At 39.8% G+C, this 18,244-nt stretch overlaps 1 protein-coding gene across 6 annotated transcripts in view; it reads left to right on the top strand.

Annotated features, from left to right (window-relative positions):
* LOC111345793 (uncharacterized) overlaps positions 1 to 18,244 on the top strand; it is a 37,932-nt gene that overhangs the window by 8,742 nt on the left and 10,946 nt on the right. For 3 of the 6 annotated variants that reach the window (XM_088738398.1, XM_088738396.1, XM_088738399.1), the window contains 11 exons: positions 8,827 to 9,006; positions 9,422 to 9,607; positions 10,130 to 10,312; positions 10,940 to 10,989; positions 13,543 to 13,573; positions 14,503 to 14,564; positions 15,332 to 15,398; positions 15,788 to 15,855; positions 16,201 to 16,339; positions 16,719 to 16,943; positions 17,855 to 18,062. In XM_088738398.1, the coding sequence (XP_088594524.1) occupies positions 8,827 to 9,006; positions 9,422 to 9,607; positions 10,130 to 10,312; positions 10,940 to 10,989; positions 13,543 to 13,573; positions 14,503 to 14,564; positions 15,332 to 15,398; positions 15,788 to 15,855; positions 16,201 to 16,339; positions 16,719 to 16,943; positions 17,855 to 18,062 (1,399 nt within the window). Of the gene's footprint in view, positions 1 to 8,826; positions 9,007 to 9,421; positions 9,608 to 10,129; positions 10,313 to 10,939; positions 10,990 to 11,976; positions 12,064 to 13,542; positions 13,574 to 14,502; positions 14,565 to 15,331; positions 15,399 to 15,787; positions 15,856 to 16,200; positions 16,340 to 16,718; positions 16,944 to 17,854; positions 18,063 to 18,244 lie in introns of those variants that run through there. The other 3 variants (XM_088738397.1, XM_088738400.1, XM_088738401.1) reach the window with 3 other exon arrangements.

Raw genomic sequence — 18,244 nt, 5'->3', positions numbered from 1 at the left:
GGTAGTTTTCACAGTTTGCCGTGTCACCTTTCTTGAAAATGGTGACAATCAGAGCATCTTGAAGATCGCTGGGAATTACTTCTTCGTCCCAGATTCGCATGAGGAGTACATGCAGTTTCTCAATGAGAGCTGAACCAGCAGCCTTGTATGCTTCTGCAGGGATACCATCAGGGCCAGCAGCTTTGCCTTTCTTCATAGCACCTATAGCTGTGGCAATATCCTCTAGAGTCGGTGTCTCGTCAAGATGGGTTTTTACGGAGAGTTGAGGCAAATTCGCAATTGCGTCAATGTTCACCGAGGGAGTCTGATTCAGTAACTCACAGAAATGTTCTTTCCATCTGTCACGAATGCCAGCCAAGTCCTTGTGAAGGGTTCCATCCTTGCCTGCAACTGGCCTAACACCCTGGGATGTTGGCCCACAGATCTTTTTGGTGGCTGCAAAGAAGGCTTTGCTGTTATTGCTGTGCTTTTTGAATCCACCAACTATTTTCCATCTCACGGACCCGGCGTTGGACTTTGGATCTCATTTCGTGGTATTGCTGTTTCTTTATAGCATTACTGATTTCATTCTGCCAAACAGAGAATCTTCTACGTTTCTCAGCAATCATCTGCTCTATCTCTGCGTCATTGTCATCAAACCAGTCCTGATGGCACCACTTCTGGCTGCCCAGTGTTTCGTCACAAGCTGTTTTGTTAGCAGTCTTTAAGCCTTCCCAGAGACAATCAACATCGATGTCATCAACGTGTAGCAGCGCTGCAGTCAGTTTGGACTGGAACTCAGCTTGTTTCTCAGGGTGATCAAGTTTCCCTAGGTTATACTTGGGCCTCAGCCGTTTCGGCGTCATTCTCTGCGTGTGAATGACAAAGGACATAGAGGATCGTACTAGCCTGTGATCGGTCCAGCACTTGTCAGATGATGTCATTGTCTTGGTGATCAGAACGTCTTTTCTGTCACAGCAACGTACAATGACATAGTCAATCATATGCCAGTGGCGTGATCTAGGATGTCTCTATGAAGTCTTATTCCTGTTCTTTTGGCGGAAGAGGGTGTTTGTTATCACCAGCTGGTGCTCTGTGCATTTGGTCAGGAGTTGGATCCCATTGGAGTTAGCATTGCCTACCCCTTCCTTCCCAATGACATTTTCCCATACAGAGTGATCTCTGCCAACCCGAGCATAGAAGTCACCAAGGAGAATGATCTTGTGATTGGATGGAATCTGTGTGAACACATTGTCAAGAGTGGAGTAGAATATCTCTTTATCTTCAGGTTCAGCCTGTAGAGTTGGTGCATATGCGGAGATTACTGTCGCTTGTTGATTGGATTTTAGCTTCAAACGGAGTGTCATCAGGCATTCGCTTACACCAACCGGCAGTTCCTCCAGGTTCCTAATCAGCTCATTTTTTATGGCAAAGCCCACGCCATGTATTCTCTGTTCATTCTCCTCCTTCCCCTTCCAGAAGAAGGTATATCCTGTTCCTTTCCTTTCTCAGTCAGTTGTCCTTCACCAGCGTGACGGGTCTCTTGAAGTGCAGCGATATCAATATTATACTGATGAAGCTCACGAGCAACGAAGGCAGTTCGCCTTTCTGGTCCCTCACTATTTTTGGTGTCCATCAAAGTACGTACATTCCATGTACCAAAAAGGAGTTGTTGCTTCCTTTGTTTTTGACTGTAACAAAGGTCAACCCGCTGGGTGCGGTAACCCAGCCAGGGAATATAAGGAAACAGACTATGTTTAGGATACCTTTTCTAATCCTTTCCCCATGCGGGGTGAGCAGAGTGGCTCCTAAAGAGGACTGCTCAGACATGAGGGTGACTACCGAACTACTCTTCTGTTCCCAACTCCAAGAGCAGAACGACTGTAACTTGACCCCCACCGCCTACGTGCTGGTTCACAACTGAAGGCTTCCAGACTTCACAATCCTGCCCCCGTCGCCGCTTACCAGTCGCTGTAGGACTTTTGGCCAAGTGGAAGCTGTGCGTGAATTTTTAATGTGAGTACAAAGTTGCACGGCAAAGTTCCCACGGTGCTTGACATCACATGTCATGGTTCCAGTGGCAAGGATACCTCGACGACTGGAGGATAAGTTCTGCTGCAGTGGATGGCCGTTGGCTCGCGAGGAGCTCATCCGCCCTTTGAAGGTCTTGTTTTTAATTCTAACTGGGTGTCCACACACCCTCCTCCTCAGGCAAGCCTAGGGGGGTTGCCGGTTTAGTCGCCGACTGTTATATCGTGACCTTGTTTTGTTATACTTGTGTTACATTATATTAAGTTACGTCATGGTTGTGTTACGTGTACATGGATGCGCCTGCGCAGATATAGAACAGGAATAAAAGGATCTTGGAATGTTCATGTTCATTGCGGGTTTGGTTATAATTTAGTCCTTGAGTTTCCTAAGATACAACATTTTGGCGACGAGGATGGGATACTTTTGTGTTATATGGCTATTTCGTGCTATTTCCTACACCGGATAATCTTACTCCACTTCGTTTCGTTCGTTTATGCTTCCACGCACGTGCTCGCTGGTGCGTTTGCAATTCCCGCCATGGCTTCACCGTTGTTTGGTTCTGTTGGTGAATTTGATCCTTCCTCTGAGTCTTTTACGGCTTACCTTGAAAGACTTGACCAGTTTTTTGTAGCAAACGATATCGGACAATGTGCTGCTGATGCCACTGCGGCTGTTGTTCGGGCAGCTAGTCAGAAAAAGGTCGCCGTGATGATCTCCGTAATTGGTAGGAAGACATATGGCACTCTTCGCGACTTATGCAGCCCCGAGAACCCAAAAGAAAAAACATTTGAGGTATTATGTGAACTACTGCAACAACATTTCAAGCCCAAGCGGTTAGAAGTTGCCGAATCCTACAGATTTCATCGAAGTTGTCAAGAAGAAAATGAAAGCGTGTCGGTTTACAGTGCTCGTTTAAGACATTTGGCCACCACTTGTAATTTTGGCGAATTTCTGAACCGCTCGCTCCGCGATCAGTTTGTGTGTGGGATTCGAAACCCTGCGACTCGAAAAAAACTATTGAGTGAAGATCGAACATTTTAAGAGGCTCTCCAAGTGGCTATCGCCGACGAAATCGCGGCTAAAGAAACTTTGCAAGTTCAACAGCAACAATTGCCTCAACCAGTTAATTCAGTGAAGAAGGAATTCTCAGGCTTACCTTCCACTTCTCGTGGATACTCGACTACACCATCTACTTCGCGGCCGCCTCCTAGCCAGATTTCGTCCAGTTCCCAGCCAGCAGCTTCTTATGCTTGTTTTTCATGCGGTAATTCTGATCACGTAAGAGCTAAATGCAAATTTAGGAATGCTGTGTGTCGCCACTGCAAGTTAAGAGGACATATTGCTCGAGTGTGTAAGAAAGGGGGAGTCAATGTTATGGATTTTGAAGAAGAGCAACCTCAGGGACAATTATCTGAAGAAGAGGAGTTGTATGTGGTGTCTGATGTTCATGCAATGTCCAGATCTGACATTTCTGTACCGCTGAAGATTGAAGACAAGGATTGTCTGATGCAGTTAGACACTGGGTGTGCATTGTCTCTTGCCCCGATTACTTTCGTGAAACAAGTTTGCCCAGACGTTGAAATGAAATCTACAAATGTTGTGCTGTCGACATACACAGGTGAGACTGTGCATCCCTTAGGGGAAGCGCATGTGAAGGTTGAGTACATGGGATCACAACACACACTGCCTTTGCTAATTGTACGCGAAGGGACTGGTGCCTTATTTGGTCGAAACTGGCTTACAGATGTCAAGCTGGATTGGAAGAAGTTGCCAGGTTTGAATCACGTTGAACCCTTGCAATGCCATCCCTCTACACTACCGGAAACCCTAGGAAACCAGACATTAGCATCAGTCCTTGAGAATTACAGTGAATTGTTTCAACCTCAACTTGGATGTTATAATGGGGATCCTGTCATACTGAATGAAAGTAAAGAAGCCAAATTTCATAAAGCCAGACCCGTTCCTTATGCATTACAGTCAAAAGTTGAGAGTGCTCTGCTTAAGATGGAAAAAGATGGTGTGATCGAACGAGTGACATCTGTGAACAGTGCGGCTCCAATTGTAGTCGTTGGCAAGAAAGACTCAGAGGATGTCCGCGTTTGTGGAGATTTTAGTGTAACATACAATGCAAGTGCCCGTGTTGAAACCTACCCTATGCCTCAGATTGAGGATATGCATTCAGCTTTAAGAGGTTGCACGGTGTTCAGTGTCCTGGATATAAAGCAGGCCTATCATCAAGTACCGATTGCAAAAGAGTCCCAGTCTTACCTCACCATAAACACTCACATTGGGTTGTTTGCATTCAAAAGATTGCCGAATGGCATTCATTCTGGTCCTGCTATCTTTCAGAGAATCATGGATAATTTGTTGTCGGATGTACCAAAGGCTGTTAGTCGTTTGGACGATATTCTTGTTGCTGGCACAGATGCAGAGGACCACCTTCACACACTTTCACTGGTGTTAGAGCGACTTCTTAATTCTGGATTCCGATTAAACAAGGCAAAGTGCAAGTTTTTTCAATCATCAGTGGTCTACCTAGGACATATGATTGATGGAGAAGGTCTACACCCCACTCAGGATAAACTTAAAGCTATTCGGGATGCTCCAAGGCCCAAAGATGTAACGGCCTTGAAATCTTTCTTGGGACTCATAATGTTCTATTCTCGGTTCATGCCTCATCATTCTACAGTCCTAGCACCTTTGCACCAATTACTTAAAAAGGGTACTTCATGGAGATGGTTGAAAGCTGAAGAGGATGCATTTGTTGCGGCAAAGCAGCTCATTCTGAACTCACGGACACTGGTACATTATGATCATACCTTGCCCCTTTTTCTTTCATGTGATGCCTCATCTTATGGCGCTGGAGCAGTCCTGTCTCATCAAATTGATGGACAATTTCGACCGGTGGCTTTTGCTTCTTGCACTTTGACTCCTGCTCAACAAAACTATTCTCAGCTAGAAAAGGAGGCCTTCAGTATCATCTTTGGACTAAAGAGATTCCGACAGTATCTCTATGGTCGCTCCTTTACAATTTTAACCGACCATCGACCTTTGCTGACTCTCTTGGGTCCTCAGAGACCGGTTCCCGCTCATGCTGCAGCTCGACTTCAAAGATGGGCTCTTATCCTTGCTTCATACAATTACAAGATTGAGTACCGTAGTAGTGTAGCACATGTAGATGCAGACAGTATGTCTCGCCTTCCCTTGCCTCTGACATGGTCCCCCAAATGTGAAAATGTTGAATGCTATTTTTTGGACACTGAAGTTGTCACTAATGTGACCAGTCAGATGATCAAGAAGGAGACTCAACTGGATCCAGTCTTATCCCAAGTGTACACTCACGTCATTAGTGGTTGGTCTCATGTAGTGGATCCCAGTCTGGTACCATTTAAAACAAGACAAGACGAGTTAAGCACACGTCATGGTTGCTTATTATGGGGTGCTCGTGTTATCGTTCCTCCATCGCTCCAAGAGAAAGTGTTGCAAGAACTGCATGACACTCACCCCGGGATCTCTCGAATGAAAGCTTTGGCACGATCTTATGTGTGGTGGCCCAACATGGATTCTGACATTGAATTAACTGTTTCTTCATGTAGCACTTGCCAGTCTATGAGATCAGATCCTTCCCCAGTTCAAATTCATCCCTGGACCTTTCCAGCACGACCGTGGTCTCGCATTCATGTGGATTTTGCGGGGCCAATCTCTGGCTGTACCTACCTTGTGGTTGTAGATGCTTACAGTAAATTTCCAGAGGTAGTCAAAATGTCTACTACCTCAGCTAAAGCAACTGTGACCACCTTGCGTGACATCTTCAGCAGGCATGGTTTGCCAGAAATTATCGTGTCAGACAATGGGCCCCAGTTCACTTCTACAGAATTTGAACAATTTTGTGCCAGCAATGGACTACTACACCGTACTTCAGCGGTGTACAAGCCATCTACAAATGGTCAAGCAGAACGTGTCGTGCAGATTTTGAAATCAGCCATTAAACAAGCCCACCTTACCAATGCAGATGTAGATGCTGTTATTGCAAATTATTTATTGATTTACAGGACCACTCCTCATTCTACCACAGGTGAACCACCCTCACTGCTTCTCATGGGCCGGAGACTGCGCAACCGGCTGGACTTGCTGACACCTTCAGTTGAAAAACATGTCGAAGCTCGCCAATACTCTACCATGCTGAGTCGCACTGCACATAGAGGCTTCCGCAAGTTTAATGCCGGCGATTCTGTTCTGGCTCGAAATTTTGGAAGGGGAGGAAAATGGGTGCGTGGAGTCGTCACTGAGGTCCTTGGTTCTCGTCATTATATGGTCAAGGTGGCAGGTAATCTGTGGAAACGACACATAGACCAGCTGTTGAGACGCCCTGCAGATGTGGCTTCGACGCGTGGTTTTTTAGCATCTGAATACCAGTCTATGCCGCTTGATGTATCTCCCAACGTAGATCAGCCCTGTGAGATTGTTCGCGACTTAACTATACCGTCTGCCTATATCCCTCCTACAGCAACGTTGGAGGAATCCATTCTAGCTAGCTCTGGAGATTCTCGTATTCCAAACAAGCAACCAACAGTGTCAGTGCCTGTTACTGACCCCCTTATGAATTCTCAACTTGCTTCCTTGCCAGAGAATTCTGATTCTGCTAATGTCAATGACACTCTAATAGTTCAACCGGGTTCTTTATGTGAATCCCCTGCGGAAAAGCGTTATCCTACTCGGACAACCCATAGGCCCCTGAGGCACTTGAACGATTACGAGTTAAAGTAATAGCTGTAATTGACTTAAAAACTTTTGTTTTGTTTTTTTTGTGTTGCGTATTTTCACATTCTATTTTTCGTAAAAAAAAAAGGGGAGATGTTATATCGTGACCTTGTTTTGTTATACTTGTGTTACATTATATTAAGTTACGTCATGGTTGTGTTACGTGTACATGGATGCGCCTGCGCAGATATAGAACAGGAATAAAAGGATCTTGGAATGTTCATGTTCATTGCGGGTTTGGTTATAATTTAGTCCTTGAGTTTCCTAAGATACAACACCGACGACTCGACTATGCGACAGGTTGTACTGGGTTACATAGTACCAGTAGCAGGTTACCCGCGGTTACAGCGACCTGACAGCGACTTGACCTGACTGTGCAACCTCCAAATGACTTTCCAATGCAGGAGTGTATCACTCTTCCAAGCTGGCCATCCATCAGCAGCCAGCACAAGTTGTAATCTGATAAAACTTCAAAATAAAGCAGTTGCCCCCAGTAGATCTAAATCAGGTTACATGAGATCTATCATAATTATACATTAACATTTGCATAACCATAAGTAGATCAACTGATAAATACCCTTTTGTAGATATGATACATGTATCATGTAGAGAAACATCACAGTCCCATTGTAGATTTGCTAAATAAAATGGGAGAATGGGAATTTAGCATTGGACATAATTCCACTAGGTGGGAGACACAGTGGCCTATATGGTCAGTGCACTGGACTCCATGTTGCGAGGTCTGGGAGAGAGACCTGGCTCAGGGTCAATATGTTGTGTTCTTTGGCAAAACACTTTACTGTGAAAGTGCCTCTCTCTGACCAGGATTATAAATTTGTACTTTATAGCTAACCGATGAAATGGTAGAGTGACCTTGTGATGGATGGGCATCCCCATCTAGGGGATGTAACAAACCTAAATACTATACGTATTAGGGTACAGTTCTTGTTGATGCTACGTCTAGAAAATTTCAAACTCACGCTCAGTTGAGGAGACTCAGAGCTGATTGAGGTTTTGTGATCAAGCGAGTGAGCAAGCAAGGTTTGACTAGGAAAATAAATAAAAATACATGAGAAGAAGGGTCAAGCGATGGTAAACATACAAGACTTACAAATGTTTTCCTGACTGTAGCGATGGCACTGAAGCTCAAGTTAAGAGTCTAAGATCGGCAACAAAAACTTTGGGCTAGAGAATACGTTGAAAAATATGCGTGCTAACAAGCCCTAGCATTTAAATAGTTCTAAACGGCATGCATAAATGATAAGCCAACACAAAAATTTGCACGTGGAATCCTACATACTCCACATATTAGGGTATATTGTTATTCATCTGTAGTTTGAGGGGAAACTCTCACATAGAGTTCAATTTTAATGCGCTATATATTAAGAACTTATTATTAAATTAAATTAATTTACATCACTTTGGAAAATAATTAGTGGGGCACAGTGGTATGTCCACTAGTAAAGTTAAAGTTTTTTATTTACATGCTCTTATTGCAGTGGCTTTGCAACACTTGAATCAGCCTACAGGTACCCCAAATAATACAACCCTGTATGATTCTCCTGTTATGTCACTTGTATGATTCTAGTTCTAATAATTTGGTGTTAAATCAAGTAATATCCTCTTTTTGATATTTTTTTGTCTTCTTGTCACCTTTCTATTTGGATAGGTATGAAGGTAAAATAATGTGAAGAGAAATTCCTTGTTGGTCACTCCTGGGAATGAAAGGGTTAAGATTATTGATCAAACAATTATATAACATTCTCTCTCTCTCTTATCCTGATAGATGTATATAATTAAACACCTGTAAAAATTGACTTTAATATGTAAATATACACCAGATACACAGAAATAGCTAGCTGTTTTACCTTGTAATTTAGCTGCTTGCAGAGAACTTGTTCAGCATTGAATTGTGAACTTTTTATATCAGCTTTTTGACAAAGGTGACATATTCTTACCATATTTTTTTTATCAAAATTAATGTTGGTGGTGGTTATAGTTGTGTGCATCATTTGTGAACTTGACAGTTTTTCTTTCCAATTTTTTCTTATTTAGTTGCTTCGGAAAATGTCAACCAACCTACCTTGAGTAATACAAGTGGGATAGTCATGTCTCAGAATAATTTGCAACCCTGGAGTGACAATTTATTGCACGGATGTACCAGCTTCCTTCCAGGGCCATCTGCAACCAGCAAAAATGTTGATATGATGAAACCACAAAACATAGCAGGCACAGGTACATGTACTTCAGAACAGAGTTATAATTATCTTCCATTATATCAGTGATGATGTACAGCTGTATGTTAATATGTTCATGTAGATACAAAGTCATATGTAATAAGTTGTATCAATTATGTGTCTCAAGTAGGTTGACCACACTTAAAAATCTACTTCAAACAGAGCAGCCCCCCATACATAGAAAATATACTTTAAATGAAAGAACCACACAGTCTGCACTGAAATAGTTGTTTTTACCCTGTAACAACACCTGAATACTTAAACATTGGGTTATATTGTTATTCTGTAATTTGAGGGGAAACTGCAGTTACATAATTATTTAATTTGTATTACTTTGGAAAATAATAAGTGGGGGCACAATGGTATGTCCGCTAGAGAACTTGACAATTGTTATTTCCATACTCTTTTCGCAGTGTCATTTCAAGGCTTGAACCAGTCTACATATGCCTCAGATAATACAAGTAGAACAATTACAACTCAGTATGACATACCACCCTGCAGTGGCTTTCAAGTTCAAGAAAGCAGCATCCCACATCTAGGGTCATCAGCAGCCAGCACAAATTTTAATGTGACAACATCACAAGAAATCACAGCGACAGGCAAATAAAAATTTGGTTTATATCAGACTTTTTATGTACCGTATAGTATCTTTATATCAACCATTCCACTCTCAAGATTAAAATGTGAATAATTCAACTCTGTGCCATTTTCCTGATATGTCACTTGTTATTATTGTTCTGATAATTTGGTGTTAAATCAAGTAATATCGGCTTTTTGATAATTTTTTGTCCTCTTGTAACTTTTCTGTTTGGATATGTATGAAGATAAAAAATTATTGATCAAACAATTAATATGTAACATTATCCAGGTTAATTTTATCATGTTGTAGATTAATTCTAAAATCATTTACTTTTATATGTAAACATACACCTTGGAAATTATCTGTTTTTACCCAGTGACATAGCTGAGAACTTGTTTGGCTTTAAATTACAGATTGTGTTTTTACAAGAAGTGACAAGTTCTTGACTGTATATTTCTGGGTCAAATTTAAGTGGTTGGTTGTGTCCTTCATCTATGAACTAGACAGATTTTCATTCTCATGTTTTTTTTTTATTATTTAGTTGCCTTGCCTAACTTAATGAACCAATCTACCTTGAGTGATGCAAGTGCAACAATCATGGCTCAGAGGGACTGGCAACCCTCAAATGACTTTCCCATGCAAGAAGTCGACCAGTTTCTTCCAGGGCCATCTGCAGCCTGTGCAAATGTTGATATGATAACATCACAAACCATAGCAGCTGCAGGTAGATCAGAATGGGGATACTCTACCATTATATACAATGGATTACAATGAGTAGATCAAATGGAAAAAAAATTGTTTTTGTAGATCTGATATCATGTACTTGATGTGTCTAAAATAGATCTACCAGACATAAAAATCTACTTGAAATGGTAGACTTGCACAATTTACACAGAAATAACTGTTTTTACCCCAAAACGGCACCAAAAAAACTTGTCAGCCCTTAATCTCAAAATGCTCACATTAAATGATATTTTATTAAAGTTTTGATAAAATAATGGATTCTTACTGCATTCTTGAGTCCTATTAGTATATCACTTGGTTGTTATGTCTTTCTAATGATTTTAATGCAGTGGCTTTTCCAAACAAATGTAAGTTTTTCTTTTAATTTGTTACTGGGGATAGGGTATATACATTGATTTTAGTATATCTCAGCAATCCAATTTTTAGTTCGTGGTTGCCAGGTATACCAATTCTTGATAACTCACCGGTAGCGACTACCACTGGTGAGTGATATCTTTGGTTTGCCACCTCAGGAGAACTAGATTCTACCTTTTCCAATGCTCATGAGGAACGTTTTTGAATATTAATTTTTTCTTTAAAGAAAATTGCATATATCTTTTACTTTAAGCAGATGGAGATCCAGACTTTACAACATTGATGGATCTATGGCCTGAAGAAGTAAGATCTTATTCTCATCTCTTAGCATGCCAGAATTAGAATGTGATTGTAACTTAACTAGACATTTATTTATCAGCCATTTAATTAAATGTTGATTTAAATTATTTTAGTATTCTGTCTGCATGTCTAGCTTCAAATGCGTCGCAACCAGCTGTGCAAGATATCACACAAAAAACATAATAGAGTAACAGAGCTTGGTGTAGTGCAATTTGTATGAGGTAATCACATGTTTTCCAATGCAACTTACACGAGCCCGTAGGGCGAAGTAAATTTGCAGTCTTTGAAAAATTTTACACGTACTGATTTATATCAAATTGCATGAGGAAAATCGTGCGATTACTTCTTCATAATATACAAGCAAAAAGATGACTCTGTTTTCCTCTTAAGTTGTTCGTATTTCGTGTCATGGCTCACTGGTTTGGCCGCTTGCCTTTACCTTAATGCCGAAGCAGTCGGGCTTTTCCCTCAAAAATTTGCTTCACACTCTTAAAATCTATTTCACGAATAATAGAGCGTTTGTACTCGTCCTCTTTTAGATATCGGTCGACGACAGTAACCATCAAACGAAAGCTATTGCGCTTGTAATCTTTCCCGTCCTTCATTCTTTACACAACAGAAACTGTTGTGTAAAAATCCTCAAGAATTTTATCCAGGGACTCTGGTTCATGCTTTAATAGCCGTTTTTGGGAGCTCAAGACTTTCAAACTTTTAGTTGTTTTTCTCCTTTGTTGGGTGGTTTTGTTTTTAGTGCTGTCCCTCAAACTCTGAATTAAAACGTTGTAACTTTCTCCCCACCTTTTTGCCATTTGTTTTGTTGTACTTTCGCAACTTACCTGTCAATCAATTTAGTTTAAACTTTTTGCACTCAGTTTCAATCTTTTGGGATTAATTGGCGTGTTCTCAGCCTACAGCATGCTGAAATTTTTGCTTTTTTATCATTTTATCATAGGAGCAAAATTACTGAATTTTTGATTGGTCAAGAACGGAGGGGAGTTTTTCTTAATTTTTGTAATTGCCCCGGGCAAAATTACTTCAAAATGATTTGCTGAAAATCGCTTAACAATGGCTGCCAAGGTACATAAATTTCTGTTTGTTTTGTAACAAAGGCATCCCGTTTTGCGCGAGATCAGTAAGAAAACATATTGCCCCTTATATTATAAACAAGTAATCACATAGTTCCTCGTAAAATTAAGGATTAATATCGCTTGTGTTTTCGGAAGTTGCAGAAATCGCCCTCATCGGTGCGCGACTCGGGCAATTTCAGCAACTTCCGAAAACACGCGTGATACTAATCCTTAATTTTACTCGGCTCCATGCGATTACCTATACTAATTAGGTCTAAAATTATAGGCTTGATTTTTAAATCAAGCGCATGCGCAACTCGAGTTTGATTTGAAATCACAAGAGTAGTATGATTTTAGACCAAATTTGCACGACACGAAGTTCAGACATCACTTTATTGCATCCTGTTCTGAAATTGCAAAATTCAGTCGCTCATATACAGGATTTTGTAGTTTGTGCAAATATTTTATTGATTCAGTACTGAGCTGGTTTCAGTGGTTTGTAAAGAGTTGTCGTTCATTTTCGTGGAATCTCATAAGTTGCTTTATACAAGCCTAGAAAGCTGATTTTTTGTTTTGTTCTAGTGTAGCTTTCTTATAGACGGTTTTTTTTAGTTTTGTTTTAGTGCAGCTTTCTTATAGGCTGTTTTTTTTTTAGTTTTGTTTCAGTGTAGCTTTCTTATAGGCTGGGTTTTTTTAAAATTTTGTTTTAGTATAGCTTTTTTATAGGCTGGGGGAAAATGATGCGATTTAGAGCAAAAAATGGTACGATTTGTGAGTAAATCACACCATTGTAAGCCAATCAGATTGCAAGGATCACCAGTGTTTTTAAAATGGATGTAATCGATGCATTTGTTATTCCACTACTATCTCATCAAATAAGGTCATCAGAACGCGCAAAACATGCTATGGTATTATACAGTAGAACAGGGCAAAAATACGGAGCAACAAAATGGCTGCACTGAACGATGGAAACTTTAATTTGTGTTTTTTTTTTCTTTTTTTTAGGCTTGATTTTTAAAGAAACCTACTTTTAAGCGCGACAAATATCTTTGTAGGACGCAAAGAACTCTTTAGTGGTTTCGTTCGTGTTGTTTTCGTCTTTTTAATAATCCTCGCGCGATCAGTACAATGTACAGATACGGCTTAGGATGTATTTTGAAAATTGAAATTGAAATATTTAACAGTGAAATGGTAGTCTTGTAATAGTGGAATAATAGATCTGTTAGTCGATGGTTTAAGGTATGATACGAGCCGACATTTAGCTCATTCTTCGCATTTTTCCTCCCCTTTGGGGCTCGGCAAAACACTACGCAACTTGCAAAATACCTGCGCGTATTGTATGTTTTACCATCAATTAAGGTATATGTAGTAGCTGGTATTGAAATGATGTTAATCCCAGATTTGTTAAAACTAGGTGAAGACGTTATAGCCTGTAGTTAACAGTTTTTCAAAGTGTTACACTAACCTGTTTTCTTTCTAATTTTTGCAGATGCCAGGTCTTTTTGACAATGACGAAACAGGTACGTCAACTACTTTCGTTGACTTAGACTTGAGAAGATAAAAGACCCATATTTGCGAGGTGGTTTTGTACGAAAGTTGCAGCTAGTATATTCTGTAACGTAGCAGAATGGTGAGACAGATGTGCATATTCGAGACGTTTCTGTAGGTGTATTAGTAATGTCATACCTTTCTGTGAAAGCGGCTGAAGCAAATGTGGGGTGCAATGGGGACATGTGTTACATGTAGTGCGCAGAAAATCAAACTAAAAGAAATCGAGAACTCTCTAAGTCGTTTCCATCAGGGAAACATTGAGTGTTGTCCATATTAAATACCCTTTATACTTTTAAAGCGCTTAACACTTCCCGTTTACAAGGATGATACTTGATCGTCAACAGATTCTTTCGTATACCTTCTCCATAGTGTTTTTTAGGTGGTAAACAGATATATTTCACTCCAATTGGAAATCGCAATCTGATTGGCTAATTTGCCGTTGTCGCACCGAAAGAACATTTTATTTTACGTCGATATTGTGGTAATAAAACATATCGTCAGTAGTTTAGCGTGGTCAAATCTGTTGCGGACTCACTTGGCTGCACTTCGTGAATTTACAACATTTTGACCACTGCAATGACAAATATCGTTGTCGATAAGAGTACAGATGAAGCTTAAACCAATGTCGACTTATTATCTCGGCGTAGCCGAGTGCGTCACAAATGCTTGAACAAAATTTTCAGTTGTACTCTGATCTGTCACTCTACACACCCATGGCAACAACGAATCTATTTGTTTACTACAATTAAGATGCAAACGTTGACTTAATATGTGCATCTGTTTTCCAAAAGACAACAACTAACAGCCAATCAAGATCTGTGTGTAAAAAAAAAGGTAGATAAACAAAGATAAGTGTGTAAAAAGAAAATTGAAACTATAAATGATATTTCTATTGTAGGGACTTCAGATATCAGCAATATTCAACCCCCTAATCAAGGAATCTTGTTGAATTCTCTTGAGGTAAGATTTATCTCCATGAATGGAAAATGAATGAGCTACATTTGCCCATTAAACTAATAGTGTATGGAAAGTCTTAAGATTTGGTATTAAGAAGACCAGACTTGCAGACCTTCCCATAATAGAAACATTTATTTATTACCGGCATCTGAATCCCTCAGATTGAGAAAAAAAAATAAAGACAAAATAAATTTTAAAGGAAATATTTTCCTTCGAGTATTTTAGTGAGGCCAGAGCACTAAGCATTATTCGTGCATTTTATTGGAAGGTTTCCGGAAAACTCTAATTTCAAACAAATGAAATCAAGTGTCACTGTTGCCGCTCCAATGCAGCTGAGCAGAGACTGGGAAGAGGTCAGCGCTTTTAGGTTTCAAGACTCAAGGCTCAAAAAACCGGCCATGTTGTTATACCGTTTACTCACCTATACCTTTATTTCACGTTATAACACCCTGTTAAAAATAAGAATAAATTTTTTAAAGTATCTGTATAATGAGCAATATTCGAGCCTCGTGATGAGTTATTTTAATTTAGAGGAGAAAATGGACCATTAAAGGGAGCATTTTTATGGGAAATCAAATGCATTAATAATGTACAAAAAATTAAGGGTTTTTTTTTTTTGTAGTGTTGTACGTAAAGAAACAAAAGGCTGTAGTGTTTAAATTGAAAGTATTCCAATATCCTCTAAGTATAGCAAGATGGGTGTTATAAATGTTCGGCCTGTGTCTTCAAACTTAGCATCATGTGACCTTATGTTGTTTCTTTTTTAACAGAGTTTTGACTGCCCTGCCGATGATGACGGTTCAACCAGCGGTGTATGTGATCACAACTCCTCTTCAGGTAAAAGACTGTGTAGAGTTAGAAACTTACCCGAAGTATCCTCGTAAATCTTTACAACGGCTGATTTGCATAGTTTAGTAGTCGTTAATAGGACCGAGTGGAGTATAATTCAAAGAGTAATCTGCAGGGTGATTTTAAATTGGAGGAACGCGTAGCGTTACGAGAAATTACCCCTGGATTGTACGACAAGAAGTCCGAAATCGGACAGGTTAGACTTGAAACAGCAAATTAGGCCGAAAAAATATGGGCTGCAGAGAACCACTCATATTTTACTCTGTCGAGATCAGTGATGTGCCATAATTTCAGAGAGGGAAATAGATGAACTAGCGAGAATTTACAGAAACTGCATGTGTACAATTCTTTTGTAAAATGTCAATAATGTTCCGTAGATGATCTGTCAACACATGAAGATGAGCACTTTAACTTCAGTGTCGAGCCGAATAAGGTTCCCCTGAAGGTAAGGTTTTACGAGAATTATCGTAGTTGGGTATTCATCATTGTATCAGGGCATACCTTATGTGATTGATATGCAGATGGCTTTCTGTTATATGCATGTTATAATGCTATATATGCACCTAAATTGTATGGCAATCAACCATATTAAGAGTGTTCTACCGCGAAATCCTATTAATATGTAAACGAACAGATAAAAAATCAGATATAATTAATTAAGAGTTATTAAACTTTTAAGGAAATCAGTTTTGGCCGTGTCTGGATGGATTAACTCACTATGCTGTACATGGTATGTTGATCATCGTAAACGTTTGCAGTTTTCGTTACGCGGCATATTTCTGTTTTCTAGGGTGCAGGTTGTTGTCGCTTTGAATCCGATCGAGCGTTGCCAGAGAACGTGCAGTCTGGATTTGCTAGCTTCGAGAATCTGGAAACAGTTGAAGTGTATAGATTAATGGATAAATTCCTCATTGGAATGAAGATTCCACGTATGTTAATTCTTACTCCTTAATTATAACTGTGAAATTGTCCTCAACTCTTTCTTAACTTGTGCAGAGACAAACGAAATGTTCAGCATGTGAACTCTCTTGGTCATTAGAGTAACAGCAGGAGCTTTGGCTTCAAATATCTATGATCAGTATTTTATTTTTTAATGTTGGTGTGACCGAGGTACCTTGTATTCGTGTTCTATATTTAGTTTGTTTGAATTTCACATCCCAATAATATCAGACAAAAGTTTTAAAGAAAAACAAAACAAAAAGGTACGAAAAGAAACGAGAAACGCAAAAAGGAATGAAGTACGAGGTATGCCTTCTCCACAGTTTTAATCGTGATGATCATTATTTTTGCGTGTTTTTGTTATTATAGCTGCCCAAAAGCCAGGCTGGGTCAAGATTTTTTTAAAGAAAGCTGATGGTAAAGCGTTGGGCAAAACAGTTATTCTATATTATGATGAAGAACTCGAGGCCCTCGAGGTGGTGGTTCAAAGCCCCAGGTTACAGGCGCATCTTTTTCGAAAATGGGCTGATAGTTTGGAAAATCATAACACTGCAACATCCAATGGGGGTGAAGCACAAAATTTTGGAATTTGTGGTGAGTGGCGCAACTTATTGATTACATCCAAATTTCACGAGAACTACTCGAGAAAAACTGCAGGTGTCCCTAACAGATGCAAACTAAGGCGAAAATCCTAAATTGTTGAATTTTTTATAAGATGTTGAGGATTCTGCAAAGCTTGAATCTTGAATCATTGCTAACATCAAATCCTGCAGTACAGGCGTCCTAGTTGGGCGATCATTTGTTTAATATGGAGTTAGAGTCGGCGGTGGTGTAGGGGGCGGGGGAAGGCGTAATATTCATTGCCCGACCCCTGCCCTCTCCTTCTTTTTGACTGTTGCCCACCCCCTTAGTACAAAAATCTCTTTCTCTCTCCAGCCTTCCGCTGCTGTAAAATCAAAGATGGCAGCTGAAATTTTCATCGAGATAATACTGAGTACTCGCCCGTCAAAATTACGCCCTCTCCCCAGGCTACTAACATCATAGTCAATCTTACTGTTAATCAATCAATTAATCAACTAGTCAATCAATCGGTCAATCATTCAATCAATTTTTACAAATCATGCGTCATTTATGTATATCCTTTAATTCCTTCAAAATATCAAATTACAAGCTCTCAATATCGTCCCCTACCTATTGCAATGTTATACTGAATATCATTTTTTAAAAGATCTTATGCTTTTTTGAAAACAAGTGTGAAGAATTGTCTTTGTTGTTCACTTATTGTTTGTTGGATCTGACCGGCTAGACCAGTCAATGTGAAAGTTAACAGTTTTATTTTCTCAAAATGTTTTTTTTTTATTTATTAGAGTTGTTAGCAGAATACTGGATTTAAATTTAGCACTTAACTATTCTGGCCAGAAAGTTATGTTTGATAGAAGGCCCCAAGTAATTGCTGATTGGCTGGCCATGTTTGACCAATTGTAAGCACTCACAATATTTTTTAGGTTGTACACAGCCAGTTCAGATGCTATGCGTCTTAGTTTACACTGCAGCAGAAATTGGTGGCCAAAGATTCATTGAAATGATCTTCAACTCTTCCGCCGGAAGAGTAGTTTATGACCTTTACAAAGACAGGTCAGCTCTTCCTGAAGCTATTGCCAGAGAGTGTGGGCATGAGAAGACAGCAATTTACTTTGAGGAGATAACTAAAAGGTACTAAGATTACAAAAAAGGTTGAGGTTATTCATCGCGGTAATATACGGTGTTAGAGACATTTAAATGCTCGTCTACTTCTAACTGCGAGCCACGGGTCAACATCAGGCGTTAGACTGTTGTAGTGAGTTCATTTTGCCACTCAGGTTGACGTACATTAGTTTCTTCTTTTTTGTTTTTAA

This window comes from Stylophora pistillata, chromosome 11 (genome assembly GCF_964205215.1).
Source record: "Stylophora pistillata chromosome 11, jaStyPist1.2, whole genome shotgun sequence".
NCBI lineage: Eukaryota > Metazoa > Cnidaria > Anthozoa > Scleractinia > Pocilloporidae > Stylophora > Stylophora pistillata.
The sequence above is the reverse complement of the archived record's forward strand: the minus strand, read 5'-3'. Positions and strand labels throughout refer to the sequence as shown.